At 38.3% G+C, this 24,113-nt stretch overlaps 1 protein-coding gene across 1 annotated transcript; it reads left to right on the top strand.

The window, feature by feature from the left end:
- The first annotated feature begins 21 nt into the window (after nt 1-21).
- On the top strand, nt 22-17,006 carry tgfb1a (transforming growth factor, beta 1a). Its single transcript, XM_043258879.1, has 8 exons — nt 22-158; nt 2,186-4,067; nt 10,734-10,997; nt 13,043-13,129; nt 13,230-13,377; nt 13,531-13,681; nt 15,208-15,318; nt 15,484-17,006. Exons 2-8 carry the CDS (start codon nt 3,743-3,745, stop codon nt 15,529-15,531), a joined length of 1,134 nt encoding a protein of 377 aa, XP_043114814.1. The 5' UTR covers nt 22-158; nt 2,186-3,742; the 3' UTR covers nt 15,532-17,006.
- The last annotated feature ends 7,107 nt before the right edge of the window (nt 17,007-24,113 follow it).

The following is a 24,113-nucleotide window of genomic DNA, read 5'->3' on the forward strand; positions in this document are numbered from 1 at the left end:
AAGCTGCGTCCTAGTAACCGTAAGCCGTCATTCCGGTAGAACGGTATATGGAGGCGTCACTGGATATTCGTCGACTTCTTCACTCCAGCGAGTCCTTTTAGAAGCGAGGTTACGCGCGGACGGCTTGAAGGAAGGTCGGGATCCGAGCTGTAGCCGGTGTAAGTGATCTCTGAGTGTGAGACGCGAGCCTTCGCCTCCGTGAGGCTCGTATCTGTGCGCGCTGGAGCTCTGTTCTTACGTTACGATTGTTTGCGTTTCTTGTCTCTTCTGTGTTGGAGTTTTCCAACGACGAGTTTCGAGCCCTGTGAGCCGCCAGGGGATGCTAAATCACGGAAAATATAATGTTAAAAGCTGTGGTGTAATGTTATAGGCAAAATATTGTTTCATTTTTGCCCTATCCCTTTAAAATCTAGTGCTGAGAGCATTTTAAAGGGATAGGTCACTCAAAAATGAAACAATGTTTTATATATATATATATATATATATATATATATATATATATATATATATATATATATATATATATATATATATTTGTGTGTGTATGTATATATAAAAGTATGTGGTTGCAAACAGTTATTTTAGGTACAATTTTAGTTAAAATAAACTGACAGCAGCCACTTATCCTTTAAAAAAGCACATTTAATGATTTTTTTTCATAATAGCTTTTTACTATTAACCGTTTTACTATTAAAGTGAATTAAAATGTAATTAAAGTGCTCTCTACTTGAAGTCTTGTTCACTAAAACGGAGGCATGAAACTGCATGGAACATAGGTTGTTTTTAATAAATTTCTTTGTCTTATCTTTATTAATTTTCCCGTTGCCAAATTTCCGGCATTTCCGAATACAGTTTAAATCTCTTAATTAGTTACTAAGCAATCATATTTAATTCAATATAGAACTGTTACAATTCACGGCGGTTAAATCATAACAACAACAAAAAAGTTAATCATAAGTGAAAGGTCTTAAAAAAAAAACGAGGTCTAGCAGAGTTGAAGAAATTTCCAGTAAGCACTAGCTTTGGCATTTTCATGAATAGCAGGTTTTGAGACCGTTCACACAGAAGCTTGAGTTTGTGGGCTGGTGCAAACACTCTCGGGTTCACAGCTTGGTCTCTTGACTGTAGTTTGTGAGAAAGTTTGCAGGTCATTGTTGGCTTTGCAAACGCACAAATGGTGCTGGACTGAATGTGACCCTGTCCCACAGTAACCTCAGGGAGAGCTGATGTATTGCATCTATATAAAGCTTTAACGACGTATGTATTGTTTAGAAAGTGCATTTTTTAAAATCTGAATTTCTGAAAAGAAGCATATATATTATGCAGTAAATGTAATATTTTCTGAAGAGGTTAAATGCTTAATGTTAAAGACTGTCTCTGTGCTTGTAAATGGTGATGTTATATAGCAATACGATAATAGTAGCATTGGGGAACTCCAAGATTTTGTTGGTCCACAAGAGGGAGTCAGAAACACATGAAAATTGATGCTGTCGAAACATATCGAAGCTTCATCACCTTCGTGTTATGAACAATGTATCAGTTAGACCATATAAAAGACAACACGTTTTATTTATATAGAGATTAGTATAACTCCCGCTTAAAGCAAACCAAGCAATGCGAAGTGAACAGTGCTTTGCATGATGTTTATTGCTTTATGAAAATGCGTGATATCTTCCAGCACGCTGTAGATCCCCTTGCGTTTTCCTGGGGCAGTTAAATCGCATGCAAATAATAGTTGCTATAGTGCGTTGTGCAGAATGATTCATTCAAATGTAATTCTGTCTAGATCTTTCGACGCAGAGATGACATTGCTATTAAAAAAAAAACTCCCAATGCCTGCTCAATGCAGCCAAATGTGTATTTGGACACGCGTGTTTCAGCTTCACATCTATTTAGCCGCTTCGAAACACCTGATACAGACGGCAGAAAACAAACAGCAAAGTGGACACCAGTTCGCCGCATGACATAAATGTGGCCCTGATAACAGTGCTCCGTTGTGCTGCCCGTCAGGTTCGGTTTGGGAGTGTGTTTATGCAACAGAGAGCATTCCGCTGTGTCTCTCATCATCTTACCTTGGCAGTCTTTTAAAAAGGTGTGCGGTTGGTTTGGCCAGACGTTAGTGTCATGCCCGTGCTATTTGCCCGTCTGTCCTTTCACTGTGTCTGTGTGTGTGCGTCTCTTCCAGAAGCTGCTAAGGGCTTCCTGACCAATATAAGAGAAGCGCCGTGCGAGCGACAGATTTCAGAGAGTCTGTTGCAGCCTCATTTCCTGGGCGGAGAGCACCAGTGAAGCAACAGCAACCCTAAAGGAGAGCGAGAGAGTGAGCTCGAGTGGGATAAAGAAGTTACTGGAACGTAAAGCGCTCACAAATCATATTGTCACCAGCAAGCTCCGACAAGCGAGGAGAGGGAGTGTGCTACAAGAGAGAGAGAGCCCATAAAAACAGGGCTGCGTGAGAGAGAAGGAGGGTCTGAGGGACTTTTCTCTTTTTTTTTTTAACTCGAGACTGAGGTCAAAAGGCATAAAAGTGGACAAACTGAAAAGAACAAAGGCGAGACCGGGAAGGGAAAAAGGACATTGGCTGTCACTGCCTGGCTACTCGTGGACGCTCCGGTCGTTTGGCTCTTTTTGTTTACTCCATCTGTCACTCGAGACTCGTGGGTTGGATGTGGTTAGTTAGATTTTTCCTGACACATCACCGGAGCCGAAACGTCAGGGTATTTTCCAAGAGGATCTGTTTTCCTTTCAATTCCTCTCAGTGAAATGTGTGTGTTTCGGGGTGGGGGGCGACAGTGTGATCTTTGGGAGAAGCTTGTTTGAGGAGAAAATGAGGCTGTAGCCCTTAAAAAAACCTCACTGTTCTTTACTTTGACTGATCTCTGGCGGAGCCTGTGCTCTATTCAAACCAGACTGAACTTCTTTCCCGTGTCTAGATGCTCTACAGAGCCCGTTTTCTAACGCATGTTAAATGAAGAACTCTGCAAGTCACAGTTACCGCTATCTGATGTTATCTGAATGCTTCCGGAAAATCCGTCTGTCCAGCAGAGGAAACCTAATGTTGTAAAAGCAAACTTTTGAGGAAATCTGAGCTGGACACGTCCCTTTGTCTTGTTACGATTGCGGGATGCAGCCTGGATGGGGTTGTCTGGTTTAGTCCAATAGTTAGCGGGGCTTCTTTAGTGGTTTTCGCGTGAGATGACAAAACATCGACTGAAGCGTCCGGAGAATCTCAGAGGGGCGGAAAGCTGTGAGTAGTTAGTGAGCAAACACGCTTACAGACGTGTCATTGTATCTGGACCTCTGCGTGTTTTCACAGCGAGACCAGAGGAGAGAAAAAGTCGGTCCAGACGCATGGACTCGAACAAGCATTTCTGTGTGCGACTGCCAGCCGTGTGCCGGCGTTAAACTTGTGCCACGAGGAGAAAATACGTGGGAATTTTTGATGCTCGGGCGCGTATGTAAAGTGCGTGTCATTGCCTGGCCTTTAAGCTTGTTCATGTGGGAGAACTGTTGTTATATTTGGCCAAACTGCACCTGGATGGACCTCTGAAGCAGGTGAGGCATCAGGAATTTCCCTTATTAGATATCAGCTGTTCTGTTGGCTGCATTATTCAAGGTGCTTTCCAGAATCATAATCGGGTAGCATCACCTCCGTTATAACAAGACAACCGGGTCCATTTGATCCAAACGCTCTGCATCAATCACAGACACTCGTTCTCGACCTAAAGACAGATTTGGCACCATGAGGGTGGTTTGCTTGGTACTGACGGCCCTGTGCATGGTGGCCAGAACAGGAGGTATGTCCACGTGCAAAACTCTGGACCTGGAGTTGGTGAAGAAGAAACGGATAGAGGCTATCCGCGGTCAGATCCTCAGTAAACTGCGCATGGCTAAAGAGCCCGAATCGGAGGTGGACGACGACGTGCAGAAGATCCCAGATACCATGATTTCTCTGTACAACAGCACTGTGGAGCTGAGCGAAGAAATGAAGCTGAAGCCCGTTTCTGTGCAGGCAGAAGATGAAGATTACTTCGGCAAGGAGGTGCACAAGTTCGTCATCCGGCAAGGTAAGTGTGTGCCTTAAGATACATAATTTAACATCACGTTCCATTTCTGTCGGCATTTCTGCGGTGAAATATTTCTGTATAATAATCGCTTTAGAACTATTATTGTAATTGACAGCTGTATAATTGATCTGTTTCCCAGCCAGTGATTTTCTGCATGCCTGTGCTAGTCTCATGCTTCTCGTTGCATTTCATAAAATAAGGTGAACTCACACCAAAATTAAACATAGTTTATTAATATGTGTAAATATCGCCCTATATCAATATTATTGTTAAAAAATTATTGAATAAATAAACTAATAAAATAAAAAAGTAAACAGCGTACATATCTGTTTTAATAAATATATATATATATATATATATATATATATATATATATATAGTATATTTCATATATTTCATTATCTGGAATACAGCACACAGTCATCCAGTCATTACAAAAGTAGAATTTATATCTAAATATTTCTTCTTTACCGAAACATTAGTGTCATTCAAGTATCACCAGTCTTGTGTCTTTAGCTCTGTGACAGCATCGCTTCAGATCGTTGATGCCTGGTTCTCTAACGCTGTAGCACCTGGTATGTGATGAATCACGATCTTGTAGTTTTATGTTACATGCGTTCCCCTGAAGCCCCTCGTGCCTTGTCTTCAGATCCCCTCGCACAGCCGCTAGGGGAGCTAGGAAGCATTTCATACAATTTCAACGTTGCCCTCAGACTATCTGTGGTATTTTAATAGCCTACTTGTTTTTGCTGTTGGCTTCACGTGTTAGACTGTTAAACTCGAAACTTTAACAAGTTCTAGCTAGGGGGTGAACATTTTTGTCTCTCGCATTTTTTTTCAGTTTCTGTGAGATCTCTTGTTAGCGCCTTGCTACATCTGTTTTTTAAGGGTGAAAAAACTTTACATTCGATGCTCACCACCCACCTTCTTTCATCCCTCACTCTCTTTACCTCATTTAACCACTTCAAACACTTTAGACATAAACATCAGGCCTGTGATCCGATACGCATGGTGAATAAAGACCTCCGTGGAGATGGGGCTTGCTCGAAGGATGAAAACCGAAGACAAAGAGACAGAGAAATATGGGCGAGAAACCGTTGATAAGGGTGGACGAGTCAGATTTTTCTTTATGTGTATTCCTCTGGGGTCGGGGGGCTTTCCTGTAACCGAGCCGTCTATTTTTTGTCTCTTACTGCTTCTGTCTTTTTGCTCTATTTTTGACAGGCCCATTCGACAGCAAAGAGGATCGCTTGTTTCTGAGGTGTGACTAAGATTTAGAGGAAATAGTCCCAAATAGCGACGCTGAATTCCCCCTTTTGTGGTTTCCCTCATGGGACAAATGTCCTCTTTATTTTTTGGCGTTTGCGTAAGGCTTCTTAGATTTGTTTAAGGTGGAATACATTTTAATAAAAAAGTCCTGATGCAAGCGCAAGGCCTCCCACGCTCGGTATTTACAGTCTGCAGTACTGTAGTAATTGCTTACTTTTTACGTGCAAGATTAATTGATGCACAGTCTGTGGAGCTACAAAAGGAAATGAACAATTCGATTTTTACATTTGATGAAGAAAACCGCGTTTACACTTCGGTAAAGTTCGGTTGATTATTAATAGCACGCATCTAAATGTCAACGAACACTCTTTAGAGTATTAGTGGGCTGTTGGGTTAAACCGAGCAGATGTCACAGTCCCTGCGGTGATAGGGCGTAGTGTGTGTTTTCTGGGCGTTTCATTGACTTTCTAAGATTTGAGAGTAAGTTTTTAGAACATGGCTAAACTGTTATGCGATGTTGCTAGGTGGTTTCAGCTAAATTGCATGACTTGAGGTATAATTCATATCTGTAGTATAAACAGCGTTAAGGCTGGAATACACTACACAACCTCTAAAACCTAAACAGAACACTAGGCATCACACGCAAGCCAACCAAAAATTACTGAGCGAAAAAACTAGGCGCACACTAAAAGGATCACTCGCTAACAGACTTTTCAAACTCGCATAGAAACGTGACAAATGAAAACGATATGTTTTCTAAAATCAGATCAGTCGTGTTTTGATCAGTGTAGGGGGGAATGCATTACAAGGAATGTAATCGGATTACTTTTCCAAGTAAGTAGTAGAATAATGCAATATTTACAACATTTCGTTTTTTCCATTTATTCACTAAAACCTCTCTCGTCTCTGTTTATTAATTTACTTTTGGTACCAAAAATATAACCTTTGGGTTTTCTGATATTAAAAAAACAAAGGACGCAGACCCAGCCCAGGTGACAAAAACATGCAAAAATAACACAGTGCTTGATTTTCCATAAAAGTCACTAAGTATTAGTTATTTTTTTATGGAGTAGCACAATATAGCAATGCATTACTTTCAAAGTAAGTTTCTCCAACACTGGTTTCGATGTGCTCTGACCAGATGGAATCATAGTCTAAAGATAAAGATTAAAAATTATATGAAATCTGTCACTCAAATCTGCAGACTGGTCCTTGCAAACTGAGTCTGAAATTTTTGTATCTTTCCTATCAAAATTCTTGCTACAAAACACTGAAAATCTAAATTGATCCATTATTTTATTTTATTTTATTTTATTTGATTGGCGGAGGTTTCGGAGGCGATGTGTAAATGTTATCGGAACAATGTGAGGTCATGTTTATTTTTAACATACAAAAAAATTCTGATGGAAATTTTGGAGTCGGTCTGCAATGACCTTGACTCTGACTTTTAGCAACTAGCATCAACTTGTCCAGACTGTAAATTGGGGCAAAATATAGGCAAAGCGGTGTAATGTATACCAATCTCTATATAGAAAAATAAGATAAAGTTTCGTTCTTATAGTAAAAATATGCTTGCCTTAAAAAACGGCAACAATTTTTACTGTCGCAATACTTTTAAAAGCATTAAAGAAAGCAGAACAATCCTCTTGACTTAGAAAAATATCATATGCTTAGTGCTGTCCATTTCGAAATAGATAGAACCACTACTTTGAGCAATGAAAGCGTGTTGAAATTGTTTTCATTATGGATTGCTGTCATCATCTAACATGGCGTTTGTTGTTTCCATGATGTTTTCTTTCAGTAGCATAGATGTTTAACTTTTGCCACATTGTATTTGATTCGGAACATTTATTTTTCCTCGTGGCTTGCTAGTATCTGTTAGCTGAAGGTAGATGAAAGAGATATTGTCTCCTAGCTAGCACTGACTGTGCAGTTGTGTATTCATAAATTATGCTGTCAAATCCAGAGTGCTCAATTTACAGGCATGCCCCGCAGCAATGCCCGAGTTTCCATGTCCTTCTTTTTACGCTGATCGGTCCGTTCTACTACATGTGTGCTATTTTTCATTTCATGTTATCACATGTCAAAGATTGTGCTGACTGCACAGCTCATCTGCCGGGAAAGCGTGTCACGTCTCAATGCGATTGGAGCAGCACAGATAGTCGAGGATTTTGTGGATGGCGATAGTAAGAGGAGAGGAGTGTAAAGCGTGCGTTGGGGAGGCAGATTTTTAAGCCTGCTGGAATCTGGTTGCACCCATTACTAATGATAGGCCTGTCTCGGTGCCTGTTAGGACAGCTGTCCTGGGTTTACCTGAGCATCAGCCTGTGTAACACACACACACACACACACACACACACACACACACACACAAATCCCTCCCCGCCCTCATCTAATCCAACATACACCATCAACAAAGAGCGGTGCCTTCAGTCCTCGACACTTTTTATATATGGCCACAGTTCATGATGCATGGAACCCAGTATAGAATAGTTTCCAAATATATATATAGGAGATAATGAGAAAAAAAAACATTATAGCTAATGGATAAATCTTATAAAAGCATGTGGTTGTGTGTGTGTGTGTATATATATATATATATATATATATATATATATATATATATATATATATATATTTCATTTTTAATCAAGATTGTAAATCTTATAAGAGAATATCCAAGTCACAGTTCACTCTAAAAACAAAAGAACATTTTATATTATTTTATTATTATTGTTAGCAGCAGCAGTAGTAGTAATAATATTTAATAATATAGATCATTGAACTATATTCACTATTAACTATATACACTCTCTATTCTAATTCTATTCTTTAAAATAAGTCAATTACAAAAATAAAAAAAATTGCCCCTCGCACTATTCATTTACTAACCGCTTGCTTTCTTAAATAATAAAAATCCTCTTTTCGATCCTTTTTCTGTTTCATCTGTTTATTATGCTTTTAGCAAAAACAAAAGGCCTAGCTTGCTCTGTTCTGTTTCTATTCTATCCGTTTTTCTTTTGTTTATTATTTAGTCGATTCTGATTGCTTTCATTGTCCTCGTGTGTAAGCCACTTTGACTAAAAGCGTTCGCTACATGACTAAATGTAATCTAATGCAATGTGACTGGTTGGTATTGTCCATTTATCAGTACTTATAAAGCACATATTAATGCCTTATTCTTACCATATTCTACATCCTTCAATCCAGCACCATACCTAAATTTAACAACAACAACAATTCAATAAGCAACGAATTAGGAGTTTACTGAAGGACAATATAGTGAGTGTTCCCTGAAGATAGTTGCGTGCGGATGGGTGGTTAGCCGAATTAAGCACAGAGAATATTCCACCCATCCGCCAGAAGTTGTGATGGATCTCTGTCATGTCATCATCTGCTCTCAGACTGTCACGACAGGAAGTCCCCTTTCCGACAAACGCTGCATTTAAATGTCAAGCTTTAAATGTCAAAAATAATCTTCTGTTTTTATATCGTGTTTAAAGTCGGTGTAGTCGCTACGTTATATATAGCAGCAAAATGGCGTGAAATGCTAATTTGAACATTTAGACGCAAGCGCGGTATGCTGGGAATCAGTCGGCTGGGACAATGACCAATCACATTCAAATATAGCAGAGCTAGCACACTTCTACAGGCCTAGTGCTCTGAATGTAACACTGGATGGCGTGACTAACGCTGTATAGATCTCATGTATCAGGGTTTAAACTGATCCTGGTAGCAGCTACATACAGTCAGTGCCAAGCTAATTAAAATGTATCCCCTACAAGCTATCTAAATAAATGATCCGGTTTAAGCACACTGAATACAATGATAGCAATGCTTTAATATACTCCACTAATCTTGGATGAGTGATGATGCGTCCGTCTGATGTTTGTGTAATTAGCAGTCTTTGCTACTAGATTCTAGGATTAGGATTATATTTAATTTAGCCCTAAGTCATAAGCTGCTGGCAAGTCTAGTCAAGTCGCCTATATTTCTATAGTGCTAAACACAATGCAAAATAACCGTATAATTGATGCTAACTTCATCCGATATGAGATATTCAAATGTCATTATTCGGTTCAAGTCAGTAGGTGTAAAGTTCATCCATTATATGAATAATTTTCTGAAGAAAGCTATAATTCATCAGCTTGAGTTAAATACTGTTTCAGTTTAGCTCACAAAAAATTCCCCATCAATTACTAAATAAAGGCAATAAAGCAGCTCAGCAGAACACAATAAATCACCCACGCTCAGTCTCATCCGATCAAATGAACAAACTCAGTGTGATTTAATAAATCTAGGTCATTTACATTTGTGAAATGATGCTATTGGATTGATAGGCTTTCCGTTGTTTTCCATCAATGGGACGAGTAGCAAAGACAGTTTCTAAAAAAGCTAGCGTGACTAGTTAAGCAGCTAGCCAATCAGTGAATTAGTCTTCATTTTCAGATTTAAATGAGACATTTAATGTAACTGAGTTGGACCAAAAGTAGATGACTAAAGTTCACGGCTCCAAATCGTCACACATTAAAATCTATGCACGATCTCGTATCGTGTCATTAACGCTTACATACTTCCTCTGAAACTTTTGTCTGTCATAAAACCAAAAATAAGTTAGATTTTCCGTATATTCACATCCGTAGCAATCTTTATAGGAAAACTACGTACAAAATCTTTGAACTTTCATCGTTATTCTGTAAGCGTTTTTTAAGGATTTATTGTTTTTGGAATCTTTTATCTATTTATTATTTATTTATAAGGACTACACACATTGGTCAACATTTCTATAAACGTGGCACTGTTTTTCAACTACACTAACTACACTACACTACAATATGACAACGTTCAGTCTTAAAAACTTGGCCTGGTTTGTTCAACTGGCCTTTAGCGTCTTTTGCTAGAAGATTGGACTCTGTCACACCAGCATTACGTGCTAGAAGAGTTCAAGTCTATCCAGCAGGTTGAAAAATCAAGGAATGGCTGTCATTTAGTAGATGGCTGGCTCATCAGTGGCCGTAAACATAACGAGACTGAGGTAACTCATCCCACACCACAGGCCTCATGTTAAACATCAGCAAAACCAGCTACAGCAACCCCGAACACGGGTTAATGATAGCTTTCTCTTTAAATTACACAGCTACAGCCTCATTGAGCCGCACAGCACAAATACTGCCTTGCCTTTATTATACAGGCCAAGAACTACCATCTGACTGACATAGAAAGCACTAAATTACAGTCCAATAAATACTGATCAATTCACAAACAAGTCAAAACAGGATGACTAGTTTTAGCGCCTCCAACTAAACTCTAACCATCGTTCAATTTTGGCAAGCTTGGCTCTTCTGTGCCATTCTGTCGTCTGATGTTTAACTTTTTCGACCTTCGCTTCCTCTCCAGCTCAGAACGGCACCAAGCATCAGATGACTTTTAACGTGTCGCAGATGAAGCAGAGCATTCCGGACCACCAGCTGCTGTCTCAAGCCGAGCTGCGGCTTCGGATTAAGAGTCCCACAATGGACCAGGAGCAGAGGCTGGAGCTGTACCGCGGGACGGGCGATCAGGCTCGATACCTGGGCACTCGCTTCGTCTCCAAGGACTTGTCCAATCGCTGGCTCTCGTTCGACGTGAAACAGACGATGATAGAATGGCTGCAGGGTTCGGGTAAGGTCATGGCGGCATTCAACTGGTGATGAGTGTATTTGAGATGTGCTCATTTATTCCACACGGTCTACTTTTTCCGGGATGTCTCTTCAAGCACACAAAACCTCAGTCAGACGATAATGCCTCATTCTGTTATTGGCGCTGAAATGAGAACAAATAAGGACTTGCAGACCACAGCATTTAAAATAATCATGATCGTACACGTTATGCTTAATGAACAAGGAATTTGTTCATTGTTTTGCTTTGCTATATTATGAATATCATCGTAAGCACCATCATTTTGATGAAATGTTAACTTGTACTTAAACAGACAAGTGAGCAAATCTGTTTTATTAGTGGCGTTTGCTAAAGCATTATTAGTACTATTTCTCATACTTATGATTAGGGATTTGAATAAATCTGTAACACTAAGCATGTCGGCATGGGAGTCATTTTACGTTATTTGTGCAACAGACATTAATAATTCTTGAACCTCTGTCGGAATGTGTACTGTTACTTTAGTTATAAGTGTTTGGATCTGGCACATAAACATTATTGAATTGATGATTTGTGGGTGCGCTTTTTCCAGAACGCTTTAATTGTAACAAACCATTTTAACTCAAACAAAGACCACAGAAAATGTTAAACCCGAGCAGTAACTTTGCCAGTTCTGTAAAGTTTATTCAAGGAAATACAAGGTTTCGTTTTAGGTCAACACATTGTTCGTAATAAAGGACAAATCTCATCCCGTGAAAACCATTTTGGGTAACACTTTAGAATATGGTTCCGTCATTAATGAATAACTACACAAGAACACGTGAGTAACGCAATTTTAGCACTCTAGTGACTACTACTAACTAACAAGAAACTGATTAATGAATTAGTGAGTAATAGTACTTAGTCGAACGTGGTAGTTCACTATTAGCTAATCAGTAACTACTATTTTTTCACACCTACCCAAGAATTATACAGGTTCATCATTAATATGATTAATACGTAATGTATAATTAATTCTAAAGTGAAGATTATGATAACCCACTAGTAATGACTGAAATCATTGTAAGCTTTTGCTGGTTTTGTAAAGTACTGAATAGTAGTTATTCAGGTGTTACTACATACTTCTACAGAAATTATTATTTTTTGAAACAGTGTTCTAAAGTGAACATCATGATAACTCTCTAGTCATTACTGAAGTCATTGTAAACTTTTATAAGTTTCTGGTTAGTGATTCACTTTGCTGGATTAGAATCATTACTAGTGGGTTACCATGATCTCCACTTTAGAATAAGGATCCAAATAACTAGTAGTTTCTTTAGAAGGATGTAGTAACACTTGAGTCAGTACTATCCTAAACCTTACATAATTGTGAACTACCAGTTTCAACTGAGTGCTATTACTTACTAAATTGTTAATCAGTTTCTTGTTAGATAATAGTAGTTATTACAATGTTAATAGTGCATTAGTCGTTTGTTCCTTTGTAGTTATTCATTACCGACGGAACAGTATTCTAAAGGGTTACCGGATTTTGCTTTATTATGGGACTTTATTTTAAATGCTTTTAGTGCCATATTTCAACATTTTCTGTAATATTTTATAATAAAACCTTTTTCGAATCATTAAAAAACATATTGCTGGAAAGGTCGGAATCTCTGTGGGTTGTTTTCTTATATATTTTAGTATTATTAATATAGATTGAGTGGAATTTAGGCGTTATCCAGTAGCTATTTTGAGAAAGTGTCTTCAGTTTAGTGTGCATCAGACGGTTAGCTAACAGAGTTTGGGCTTTCTGACGTCTGAGACTAATCATTTCCTGTCTCTTACTGTAATGTCTAATAAAGGTCAACGAGTTCAAAAACATATACGTACATACACATTTACTCGAAACCATTCATAGAATAGCGCAATGGAAAGCTAAACTATGTACCTGTAAGTGAGGACTGATAGATTATTTTCCTAATTTTAAGAAAAACTGTCTGAAACAAGCCAAACCAATTTATTTCGATCGTTGATGTTAGCGCATGTGTCGAATGGCTTATAATAAACTCGTGTGTGTTTGTGTTTAACAGAAGAGGAAGAAAGTTTAGAGCTGAGGTTATACTGTGGCTGTAAAACGAACCAGCAGAGCGCTGATAAGTTCCTCTTCAGTATATCAGGTATGATAATCTCAAAACCTAGAGCTGGAAGTGTATGCCAAAAGAATCCAAACGGATATAATCTTCGATGTAATCTGTGTACTCTATGCTTGTATTTTAGGACTAGACAAGCAAAGAGGTGACACTGCTGGTCTGTCGGAGATGATGGTGAAGCCTTATATTCTGGCTTTATCTTTGCCTTCTAATGGCAACTCCCTTGCATCCACTCGCAGAAAACGAGCCGTAGGCACCGATGAAACGTGTGATGAGTGAGTCTGTTCGCCCGCTTTAAATGAATAATTTACCATCCCACAATCGATTGTTTCCATGTCTAAAACCGAGGTGTAGAAATGTAATGCAAGCCTGCAACGCCGATCACGCTATAAGATAATTACACTCTCTTTCCCAACATTCTCTGGCAGAAAAACCGAGACGTGCTGTATGCGGGAGCTTTACATCGACTTTCGGAGAGATTTGGGTTGGAAGTGGATCCACAAGCCGAAGGGATACTTTGCCAATTACTGCATGGGCTCCTGCACCTACATCTGGAACGCTGAGAACAAATACTCTCAGGTAGGGTGCTGTTTGACCAGCGAAGCTGACGCATAGCTATGTAACAGCGTGTACTTCACCAGCGACGGTGTAACAAAAGCTACAGTATGTCTGAACATGCTCCTTCATCTGAAGAAGTTGAAAGGAATCCTTCAACTCTTCTTTGGTGCTGTCAAAGGCTTGTGCCAATATTAGCCCGTAATCACATAGAGGAACACTTTCCCAGAACAACTTTATGTTTTTAACGTGATTGGGGATGCACTGTTTCTAATCTGTTTACAATTTAGTACATGGTTCGAGTCGCGCGCTTTAGTTGTCACGTGATCATTCTTCAACGCACTGTAGCCTGGCTGCTCTCAAGTGTTTTTAGTTGTTTTGCCAAGTGTATAGTGCGGATATTGTAGCAATTCACAAAGTGGAATTGGTGATCGAGAAGGGAAATTTCCTGCCTGCAATATTTGCTTGCTCTGGTTGGTTCCTGTCATTTCTAGAGCAGGGATACACAACACCGTCTTAAGAAAGTGATGATAGATTTCTTTGAGTTGGAATCTGTGTAATAAGTGTTCAGCCTTGCACCTGTGGCTCTACATTAGTTCATTTTCAATGCACAGAGGTACGGTACTATCCAGAGGGCCATTTGCGAAGGATAGAGAGGAAGTGCAAAAGTTGGCACAAAAAACTAGTTTTGAATGACTAGTTTCCCCAAGGGCTGAAATGCCATACGTTTGATGTCATTACATCTTGAGTTATAACAGTGATGTTCTTTTCAGATTTTCGAGCTTCGAATTTCAACAGTTTTTTTTCCTGCTTTGACTGTACGGACGGAATTACCAAAACATTTCACAAAATATCAGGTTTTTTTGTGCGTGTGTGTTCTACTGAAGAAGAAAAAACTGATACAGGTTTGGAAATGCATGAGGGAAAGTATGTGATGACAGATTTTTCCTTTTTGGGTAAACGTTCTCCTTCACAGCACCATTCATTTACAATGCAGATAGTATCCAGACGGACATGAGATACTTAGAAGGAAATATCAGTGTAACAACTGCGTATAATTGATAGGGTGGCAATATAACGCTGTGAATCAAAGCTGTATCGAATTAATCTGATAACGACTTTTTATAATTGCCTTTTTTGACCTGCTCTACAGGTGAACCGAATTCTTTTATCATAACATGTTGTTTAAAGAGCCATGCTATTCATTTCTAGCTTTTGACAAATGTTGTACAGTATGTTTTTTTTTTTTTTTATTGTAAAAACTATTTGATATAAAGCCTAATCTGAATGATCCAATTAACGGATTGCGTTACATTTCTAATTACTAATTTTAGTTGTGTTTCATGGTGCAGTTTTACACCTTTTGCTAATATCCTACCAAGTGCGCATCTAAACTCATGATTAAAATATGGCGTAATGTAACTTTCAGCCATCTGTTATCATGTGCTCTATATGCTCTATATTTGATCAAGGGTGAGTGAATGCATTTGTCAGTTCACATATCAGTTATCCATATCCGGTATCAAATGGTATATGTATTTGTCTCACAGATATTAGCCTTGTACAAACACCACAACCCCGGGGCATCTGCTCAGCCGTGCTGCGCGCCTGCAGTCCTCGACCCTCTGCCCATTCTGTACTATGTGGGAAGACAACACAAGGTAAATGCCTCTCCCCCACTACTTGAATTACTTCTTAACTTCATGCATATCGGCTAATAATGTGCTCCTTGGAGTGAGACTGTATTTCCGCAGTCTCTCAAAATGGTCATTTTCTCTTGAAGGAATTAAAGCGAATGAGTCATTTTGCCTTGGCTCTGTTTCTAGGTGGAGCAGTTGTCCAACATGGTGGTGAGGAGCTGCAAGTGCAGTTAGAGTTCGTCACCTTACGTTTCCTTCAGAAGTGCTCCGTGGCTTTATCTCTCTCCGGACGATACGCAAGCAAACGCAAAGAGAGATAAACGTAAAGTCTCAGTCGGAAGGAAAATCGGGAGCTGAGACAACCGACATGACAGGAGCAAGGAGAAAGGACAGTCGGAAAAGCGAAAGAAAAAGAGGGCAATCAGACTTTTTTAGCAATGCCCCTCTACAAAGGCATTTCGTTAAAGCATTTCATACAACAAGCTGAATATTAAACCAAGTATATGCTTCGTTATCTTTTTTTAAATGTTATTTACATTATTAATTCTCGTTAATTTATTGCGCCTTCTAAGTTCATCGTTTGATACCGTGAAGGCAGCCGCGTAGCAATGCATGCCAAATGTACAATGAAGATTTCTAATGGTGCTGATAAAGGAAATCGTGTCAGAGAAACTTTTCAAATTTCAATCCAAAGTAAACACATGAAAAGGACGTGTTTGCACTAAACGATGCAAGTGAAGGCTCAAGACGTAGAGTATGAGGATTACAAGAAAGCTGATTGGAGTTTTTATTTTATTTTAATGTGCACAGCAGGTTTCATCGTCGTGCTCGGAAGCCTGTTTCTGAGTGGAACACTAGAGGGATAGAACCGAATGGTGAACGTTTCGTATTGCACACTACCGAGGTCTGCCTCTTCGGGTCGTCCTGCAGTCGGGGTTTGTTAGTTCTCAAACGCATCTACAGCTTCGCTAAAGAAATGCATCGGTCAGTTTCAGCAGAGCATGTCTGGGACACATTTCACACATTTTACGAAATAAAATCATTTCACACGAAGAAGGTGAATCTTATTTTTAGGACCATTAAGATTGTTTGCATTGCGCGATTTGTAATGCGTCTATCTGTTCTGTTCATTCATTATTGTTTTACAGCAAAGCGAAAAGCGGTACAACATGTAAATACTTACGTTAAATTATTAAATTGAGGAATAACAGGAACGTGCTCAAACAAAGGATGTGCTTCTAAAAACAGGCTTGATTTTCTGCTGGTTTTGAGGTGAAATTTCAGCCATGTTTGTGTAAGTGATGTGAGTCCGTGTGTTTGTGTGTTTGTGTGGTGTTCAGCTGTGTTGGCCTCGTACTGACATCTGTATGAGGAACATTGGTGTGTATATTTATATATGCTCTGTTTGACGTCGGCGGTGTTGAGTGATGAGATATGTGTGTTACTTCAAAACAGCACGGCTGAAAATACTCTGCAGTGTCTTCACTGAAATATACTGGCTGGTCACTGTACTAGTTACTAGTTACGGTACTTTGCTTTTAGTCATACTTTAACTTTTTTAAACCGCAAGCGTTTCGCATTTCTGCAGAATTCCTTCGACATTTTACATTCGCGCTGTGTTTTATTGTATAACTACATTTCCTTTTTTTGCACTTATTTTATGCCATTGTGACACATGAATTGTTTCAATAAACATCATTTACAATTCAGCCCGCAACATCCAACGAAGACAGGTTGTTTCCATTTCTGTAAATTAAAAAAATATTCGGTCGTGTGGAACCGCTGCCCATAATTACATAATTAAGTGAAGGCTGCGTTTACACGGGCAGCAAAAAAAATCTGATTTTTATTCATTATAATAGCACGGCTATTCAGAACTCAAGGGTCTATCATGTGCGTAACAGAGCCATCACTGGCGATCATTTTGGGAAAGGCGGCCAAAAAAGTCAAAATATCGTATCTGTGCATTAAGACTTAAAGACGGTTTAAATGCAGCCCAAGACTTGACGCCAATACATGCATGACATGCTGCTGCAAATGTAACATACATGAATAACCCCCATATTTCGAATATGAATCACCCTGTAGATCTATGCAGGTGCAGCTGGGGTAGGTGGAGGGTTTCTGAGGCATGCTGTAAACTCTTACAGCAAACACTAGTCGTATATTTGAACAGTGAGCAGCAAGCTCATTAGCTATAGAGGAGTGAACCAATCAGCTGTGACATTTGATAATGGTATCATTAGGTCAGATTGAGTTAGACCTATTAGATAGCGCCATCTAGAGTTTCATACCAGAACGCTGTATTTCATAATTCAATATTCTGTGGAATGACGCATTGATAAACATTGATGTGTCTTGGCGCGCTTGTTGGGTGAACTTATAGCCTAACACTCCTGGTGCGAAAATTCAAGCAGCTCGGCTTTGTTTGACAGTCTGTGACATCTATCTAACAGAGGTTTAAAGATGACAGGGTCTTGACCTGGTGGTCCTCCATCCACACTTCGATTGATTGCCTGATTCAAGTCTCGCTGAAGCACCCCAGATCATCACTGTGTGTGAGGCACTATGGCTTGTAGGCCTCTCCAGGTCTCTGCCTAACCTTTAAACCACCAAGTGTTGGGCAAAGCTAAAAATTGGTCCAATCCTTTAAAACTCAACTCTTCTTTGCTTCTCACCGATGACGTGTTTTTTCATCCTGCCCCTATAATAGCCTGTTTCAAACCATCGTTGCCACGCGCTTCACCCCAGCTGCTGTTTGCCATTCTTTTTGTAGGTCACTTGATGTCATCTTACGGTTGTTAAGTGACATCTGAATGAGTTGGCGGTCATCCCAGTCAGTGGAAAGTTGTTTTCACCCTCTGCCGGTCTCTAGCTTTGTTGTCGCTAACGTCTGCAGTCTGACCTCGTCCTCACTGCGGTCTTTGATATTTTAAGGGTGGAAGCAGCCTTAATTTTTAGTGTTTCCCATTCAACCAATCGTCAGTTCACTGCAGCTGTCAGCATTCTGAGGCGCATTGGATCATCTAGCCTGAAAAATAGGTTTAATAATGCTATTTGAGCATAAGAAACAACATTCAGTTGTAAGGAGAATTGGAGAATTTAATGTTTGTTTCAAAGAGTGTAGAGCTGTATTTCTATGACTGGCAGAGAGGCATTTCAAAGATGGCCGCCGAGTGAAATGACTTGCCTTTAAAGGACAATTTAGTTTCATAGACGAACTCCAATAAAAATAATATATATGTATATATATATATATATATATAGATGATATGTGTGTGTGTGTGTGTGTGTGTGTGTGTGTGTATGTTCACAAGAAAAAAAAAAGCGTAACACATTATAATTAACATTATACTTGAGCCTAAAGAAACATATTAAAAGTAATAAAGAAAAATCCATGTCATGACTTCTTTAATGCTAACTCTGCGGTCCTTCTTTGTTTTCTTTTGTTGTCGTTTCCTTTTAACTTTGTCCTTTCTCCACTTCCCTCTGGGAAATACTGTCATGTGGTTGCTCAGGCTTTGGAAACGACTGATGCGTGTCCAGACCCGCTCTTAAACCTTGTAGTGATGACTCTATGGAAAGTTCACAAATACACACGCTGGCGAGCCTCGCGCCACAGAATCCACGCAAGCCTTTATAAGTCGCATGCAGACTGCAACGGCTGAAATCTTCGATCAACTACTACACCGTTTTGTTCATAAACGCTTGAACTTTTTGCAAACCCTTGTCGTCAAACCCTCACACGAATGCTTCTTTCCAAACGCCATCAGTATTATTTCATTACCACCCCTTGAGGTTTTTAACAAGCACACATTCACCAAACCATTAGTTTCCGTCTTTGCCAAGGCACAGAATGTGCTGGCAGAGCCCGACGGAGCTTTGAACAACTTTCGAGTCAACATGAAATCAAAATTGACCCTATTGCAACACTTTCATATGGGAGCATTACTCTTTTATAAGATGTACATAAAAGATATGCTCCAGTATTGCTTCAAATAAGCCAATATGTGTGAGAAATACACCAAAAAAACGGTTAAAAAGTATATCTCAATCAAGTTGTTAAGTTTAGGCTAAATATTTATACTATTTTTGTGTATACCGTACTATACTATAGTATATGTGTATATAAGTATAAACCACATTTAGGTAAGTTTAATTGGTAATTACATAAAAAATACACTGAAAATATATTCTCTTATTTTTAGTTTATAGGAAGTATACTTAAACGTTTAACACAAAGCAATCGATTCTATCTCAGTTGTAACTGAAATCTTTAGAATGGAATATTACGGTTCTTGTACTCATTCAGAAAGTGTTACAACACAGGTTTGACGTCAGTAATGTCAAGTACCACTGGCTCTTGTGTGTTTTGGGACCAATTGCGACATGCGTTTATGTTTTTGTAATTTGCTACCCATTTGAGAATATCACGTTCTATTTGATTTATCAATACATGTCCCTATTCTTTCAATGAATCACACATAAGTCCACAAAGAAATCTGACCTTCCATTTTCTGTCAATTACACCGTAACCCTTAGAAGTGAGTCACATTATGGAAGCGCATGTGCTCTCCTCCGCAGCCCCGCTCATGATGAACTAAAGTGGCGTGGTTGTTAAGTGTCATGTAAATCTTTCAGGGTGCTAATATAAGAGCCCCGGCGGGCCGATAAAGCTGCAACGTTCTCAAACGAGCTTCATTCAACAGCTGCACTGGAGTCGACAGCTTCAGGGGAGTTTACATACACTGCGAGTTCTCCTCAAGGTCTAAGCCATTGTTCCTACGCCGACATGCGAAGCGGTTACGCTCCATGTTTCTGCTTGTATAACAAACACGAGGTCTGTCATCTGAAACACTCACACATCCACAGATGGCGTGTTCCAGCAGCCTTTATAGCTCTTTGATGAGGTCAGACCGAAGCCAGTGCAGGTGTTTTATCTACCATGTAACGACTTTCTCAAAGGGGTCATGTTTTTTTTCATAAGGTTCAATTATATAGAATAGGCTTCTTTAAAGCAATAGTTACCTTTTAAGAATCGTCAATGTTATGATTGAGATTCATCGCATAGAAAACATTCAATGTCTTCTTGCTACTGTATACAAGAAATTATTCGACAAAATGTTGTTATTACAAATTATTTAATTACATTTTGCATTGGAGCTGTTGTCAGATCCAGAGCGGCTTCATTTCTAACAAAGTTCTTTGGAAAAGTCTTTATTATGACGTGCCTTGCTCTGCAGTCAAATGCTCATCCATTTGTTCCTGGCACTGAAATCCATCTAAAGATTTGTACAGAGATGCAAAGGAGGTTTACTATAAGAGTATCTTTTCCGTACACACTAAAACCGAATTTAGCTAAAATACAGAGCTTTCTTCCAAGTTTAATAAACGGAGAATGCCGTTTTCAGTGGCAATTTTTTGGATGAAAATCGTGACAAACCACACCACACACTATAGGAGCAAAACTGTGACATCTAGGATGTTATTGGTCTCAGGTTTCTGGTCTCGCACATTTCGAAAATCCTTGAAGATTAAAAAATCTTTAGTTTGTACCCAGCCTTAGTTGGTTGAGTCCAACAAGCACTATTGTAAAGTAGTGATGCAAAGTCTGATTCATTTCTGCAAACTGGTTCTTTTAGGACAGTTCGGCTCGATTCGAAATCCTGATTCATCGGTTCCTGACATTGATTCATTGAGTCAATGATGTCATTTTGCATTTCTTTTCTTACAACTCAATGCCATGTTGCAATAAACATTCGAATAAAGTAATTTGTGTCAACGCATATTGAAACTTGCAATGTCTTGCAACGCACATTGCAGATTATTGTCTTCAATGTTGTTTGCGGTAAATTTAATTCACAGATCCTTTATGACAGATACAACTGACTAATATTGTTTATCCTACATCTTGGATAACATTCCTAAAAGTTTCGGACATACATCACAGTTGACAGACTGACGCACAAACGCAGATATGTTCTACATAGAATAAACCAGCCTTATAAACTTATATTTAGACTCAATGAATAATTGTTAATCTCTTGACAGAAAGGTTTTAATGAAATCTTTAATAACAGTGGTCATAATAAGCATATTTCCATTATGTTCAGGTATCTTCAACAAGAATCTTTGGGCATATTTGGCAAACGTCGACAGTTGGTTAATCCGACCCATTCGTCTCTTTTTGAGTTGGACGTGCTACTTGGGCTGTACGTCCTCTGTCATCAGTCCGAAACTAAAGTTTGATTCAGTTCGGACCAGTTACTTCCTAAGAACCGTTTTAAAAGAAGGACCTAACATGACTATTGTAAAGCTATTTGTATTGGGTTCACTCGTACACCCTCGTAAATGCAGCGATCTGTTTTAAGCGTTCACATCAAAAAGGAACAGTTAAAAATAAGCAAGCTTTCATGCGTCCTTCAATCCACCCTCCTGCTTAACTAATCAGGCTCTTGTAAAAACTAACCCAAAAGACGAAAAAATTATGTTTTACTGCTAAACACATTTGCACTGTTTCGGTTTTACAAGAAAGCACAAAGCGAACATGTGCTTGTCATGCTAAGAAGTGATTGTTTGGCTTTCTTTGTTTTTAATCATAAAAAAATGTGACACCCACAGTTCCATCATTCTAAATCACAGGCCACAGAGGATAATGAAAAGCACAGTGGTGAGGACACTTCACTGGAACGGAAAGGGAGTATGTCCTCATTTCAAACCGACCACAGAAGGACTGATATACTGCATCAACACTGCTGCCATGCGAAAACAAACACATTTCTGGTGGGAAATGTTTTTCACGTAGGCAAACAGTTTAACGGTAAGCTTTTACATGCCCACTTTGACTTTTGTTCATTATTATTAAACTAAGTGATATTATGCTGAAACTCCTTTTGTGATCAGTTGTGAGATAAGCTTCTTAAGTACTCCAAACTAATTTTGGATATGGTCAAGGTCCTGCGACTCACCATTTTAATCTTAAAAATGTACATTTTGATTCATAAACCAACTTTCAAACCAAATTTACAACCTGTCTAAATGAACTTGTCTTGGTTCCTCCTGAAGTATTTTCTCATCCACATAATATTCTATAGGGAGTTTTATTTTGTCACCTTTGACTCACTCTCCTGATGGATCCATTAAGCAAGCATATGTCCCACGTAGGGTTGCAGATGCTGGACTCTATCCCAGTTTCTCAGGTCAATAGGCCTATTTTTCTTTCCCGAGACTTTTCTTCTGACATGCTATTGTTATACTGTTTTTACTGCTGCTTCGAAACAATATGCATTTTACATATAGCTCAAGGAATAATCAAAAAAGAAAAGGAAAGTCATCATATTTTGGGAATAAATTTGAAATTACAAGAATAAAATCCAATGTTTTAATATTTTGAGAATACATGCTAGTTTGAAATATTTGTTTATATATATATATATATATATATATATATATATATATATATATATATATATATATATATATATATATATAAAAAAATATATATATATATATATATATATATATATATATATATATATATATATTTAAAAATAACTTAACAATAATAATATATATAAAGTAAAAATATAAAAAAATAAATGTGTATGTGTATATAGATTTTTTTTTTTTTTTTTTTTTTTACTATATTTTTTTATTATATATTTTATATTTTCTGATGGAAATAATATTAAAAGAAAACTGTCTGGGCATTGATGTGAAACTGATGTGTAATTTGTAGGGGTGGAGGTCCAAGACCAGAAACTTGATAGAGATTGTAAACACAAACTTACAGTGTTATATTATCATTGAGGGAGCACTTTAGTATCAAACCACTAGGCACCACCCAATATGCCACAAGAACCAATTACACAATTAAAAAGGGGAAGACATGCAATTACTGTTTTTATAATTAATCGCTGTTGTCACTTCTGAGTTCGGACGTACTCTTGCCCATCCCAACGTCCCAGAATATGTCAAAGACAACAAAGACCAAATTTCAGAACAAAACGCTAATGTATCTAAATTAAAGTATGTTCAGTTAAACTCAAAATTAAAGAGCTTTATTTTTTCTTTCCTAAAAGTTTGATGTGCCTTAACATTTCTTGAAGTGCGATCAACCTAAACTTGTTTGCTGGCTTTAAATGGAACCCGCTTTTTACAAGATAATGTAATGTAATATAGGTCTCAGGTGTCCCTAAAATGCATAAAGTAAAGTGTAAAGTATCAGCTCAAAATATCTTGTTTATTATATAATTTTGCAAATGCCTATTAAGCAGAAACATGCTGTTTTTGTGCTTGTCTCTTTAAATGCAAATTAGCTGGCAGAATGGAGCTGTGTCTTTACAATTCCTGTCTCAGATCTTTGCCAAAACAAAACATATTTTACATCAACAAATATGTCTCTTTATTTCTGATGCGTATACTGTCAAAAACACGTAAGTTTACAAAAACACAGTTATGTCTATAAAGGTTAACAGCTAGGTCCTCTTTTTACAGATTCTATGAACTTCTTTTTCTGAGATACTGCTTATGATTCATGGGGATTTAAAAAAAAAATATTTTGCATAATAGGTGCCCTTTAACTAATCCCAAAGTCTGGTAAGACTGGACTAGTTTGCTGGTTTTTGAGGGGACTTGGGCATTTTTTAGCTGGGAGTCAAACATTATTATGATATATAAGTACAGCGTATGATGAAATTTCTATGCAGAACTACTGCAAGCTACATTCATTTGTACAGTGGTAGAAACATGACAACATTAGCAAAATATACAATTTAATAACTATGATAAAGATAAACATCATGTCTACTTAGACT

This window comes from Puntigrus tetrazona, chromosome 15 (assembly GCF_018831695.1).
Source record: "Puntigrus tetrazona isolate hp1 chromosome 15, ASM1883169v1, whole genome shotgun sequence".
Classification (NCBI taxonomy): domain Eukaryota; kingdom Metazoa; phylum Chordata; class Actinopteri; order Cypriniformes; family Cyprinidae; genus Puntigrus; species Puntigrus tetrazona.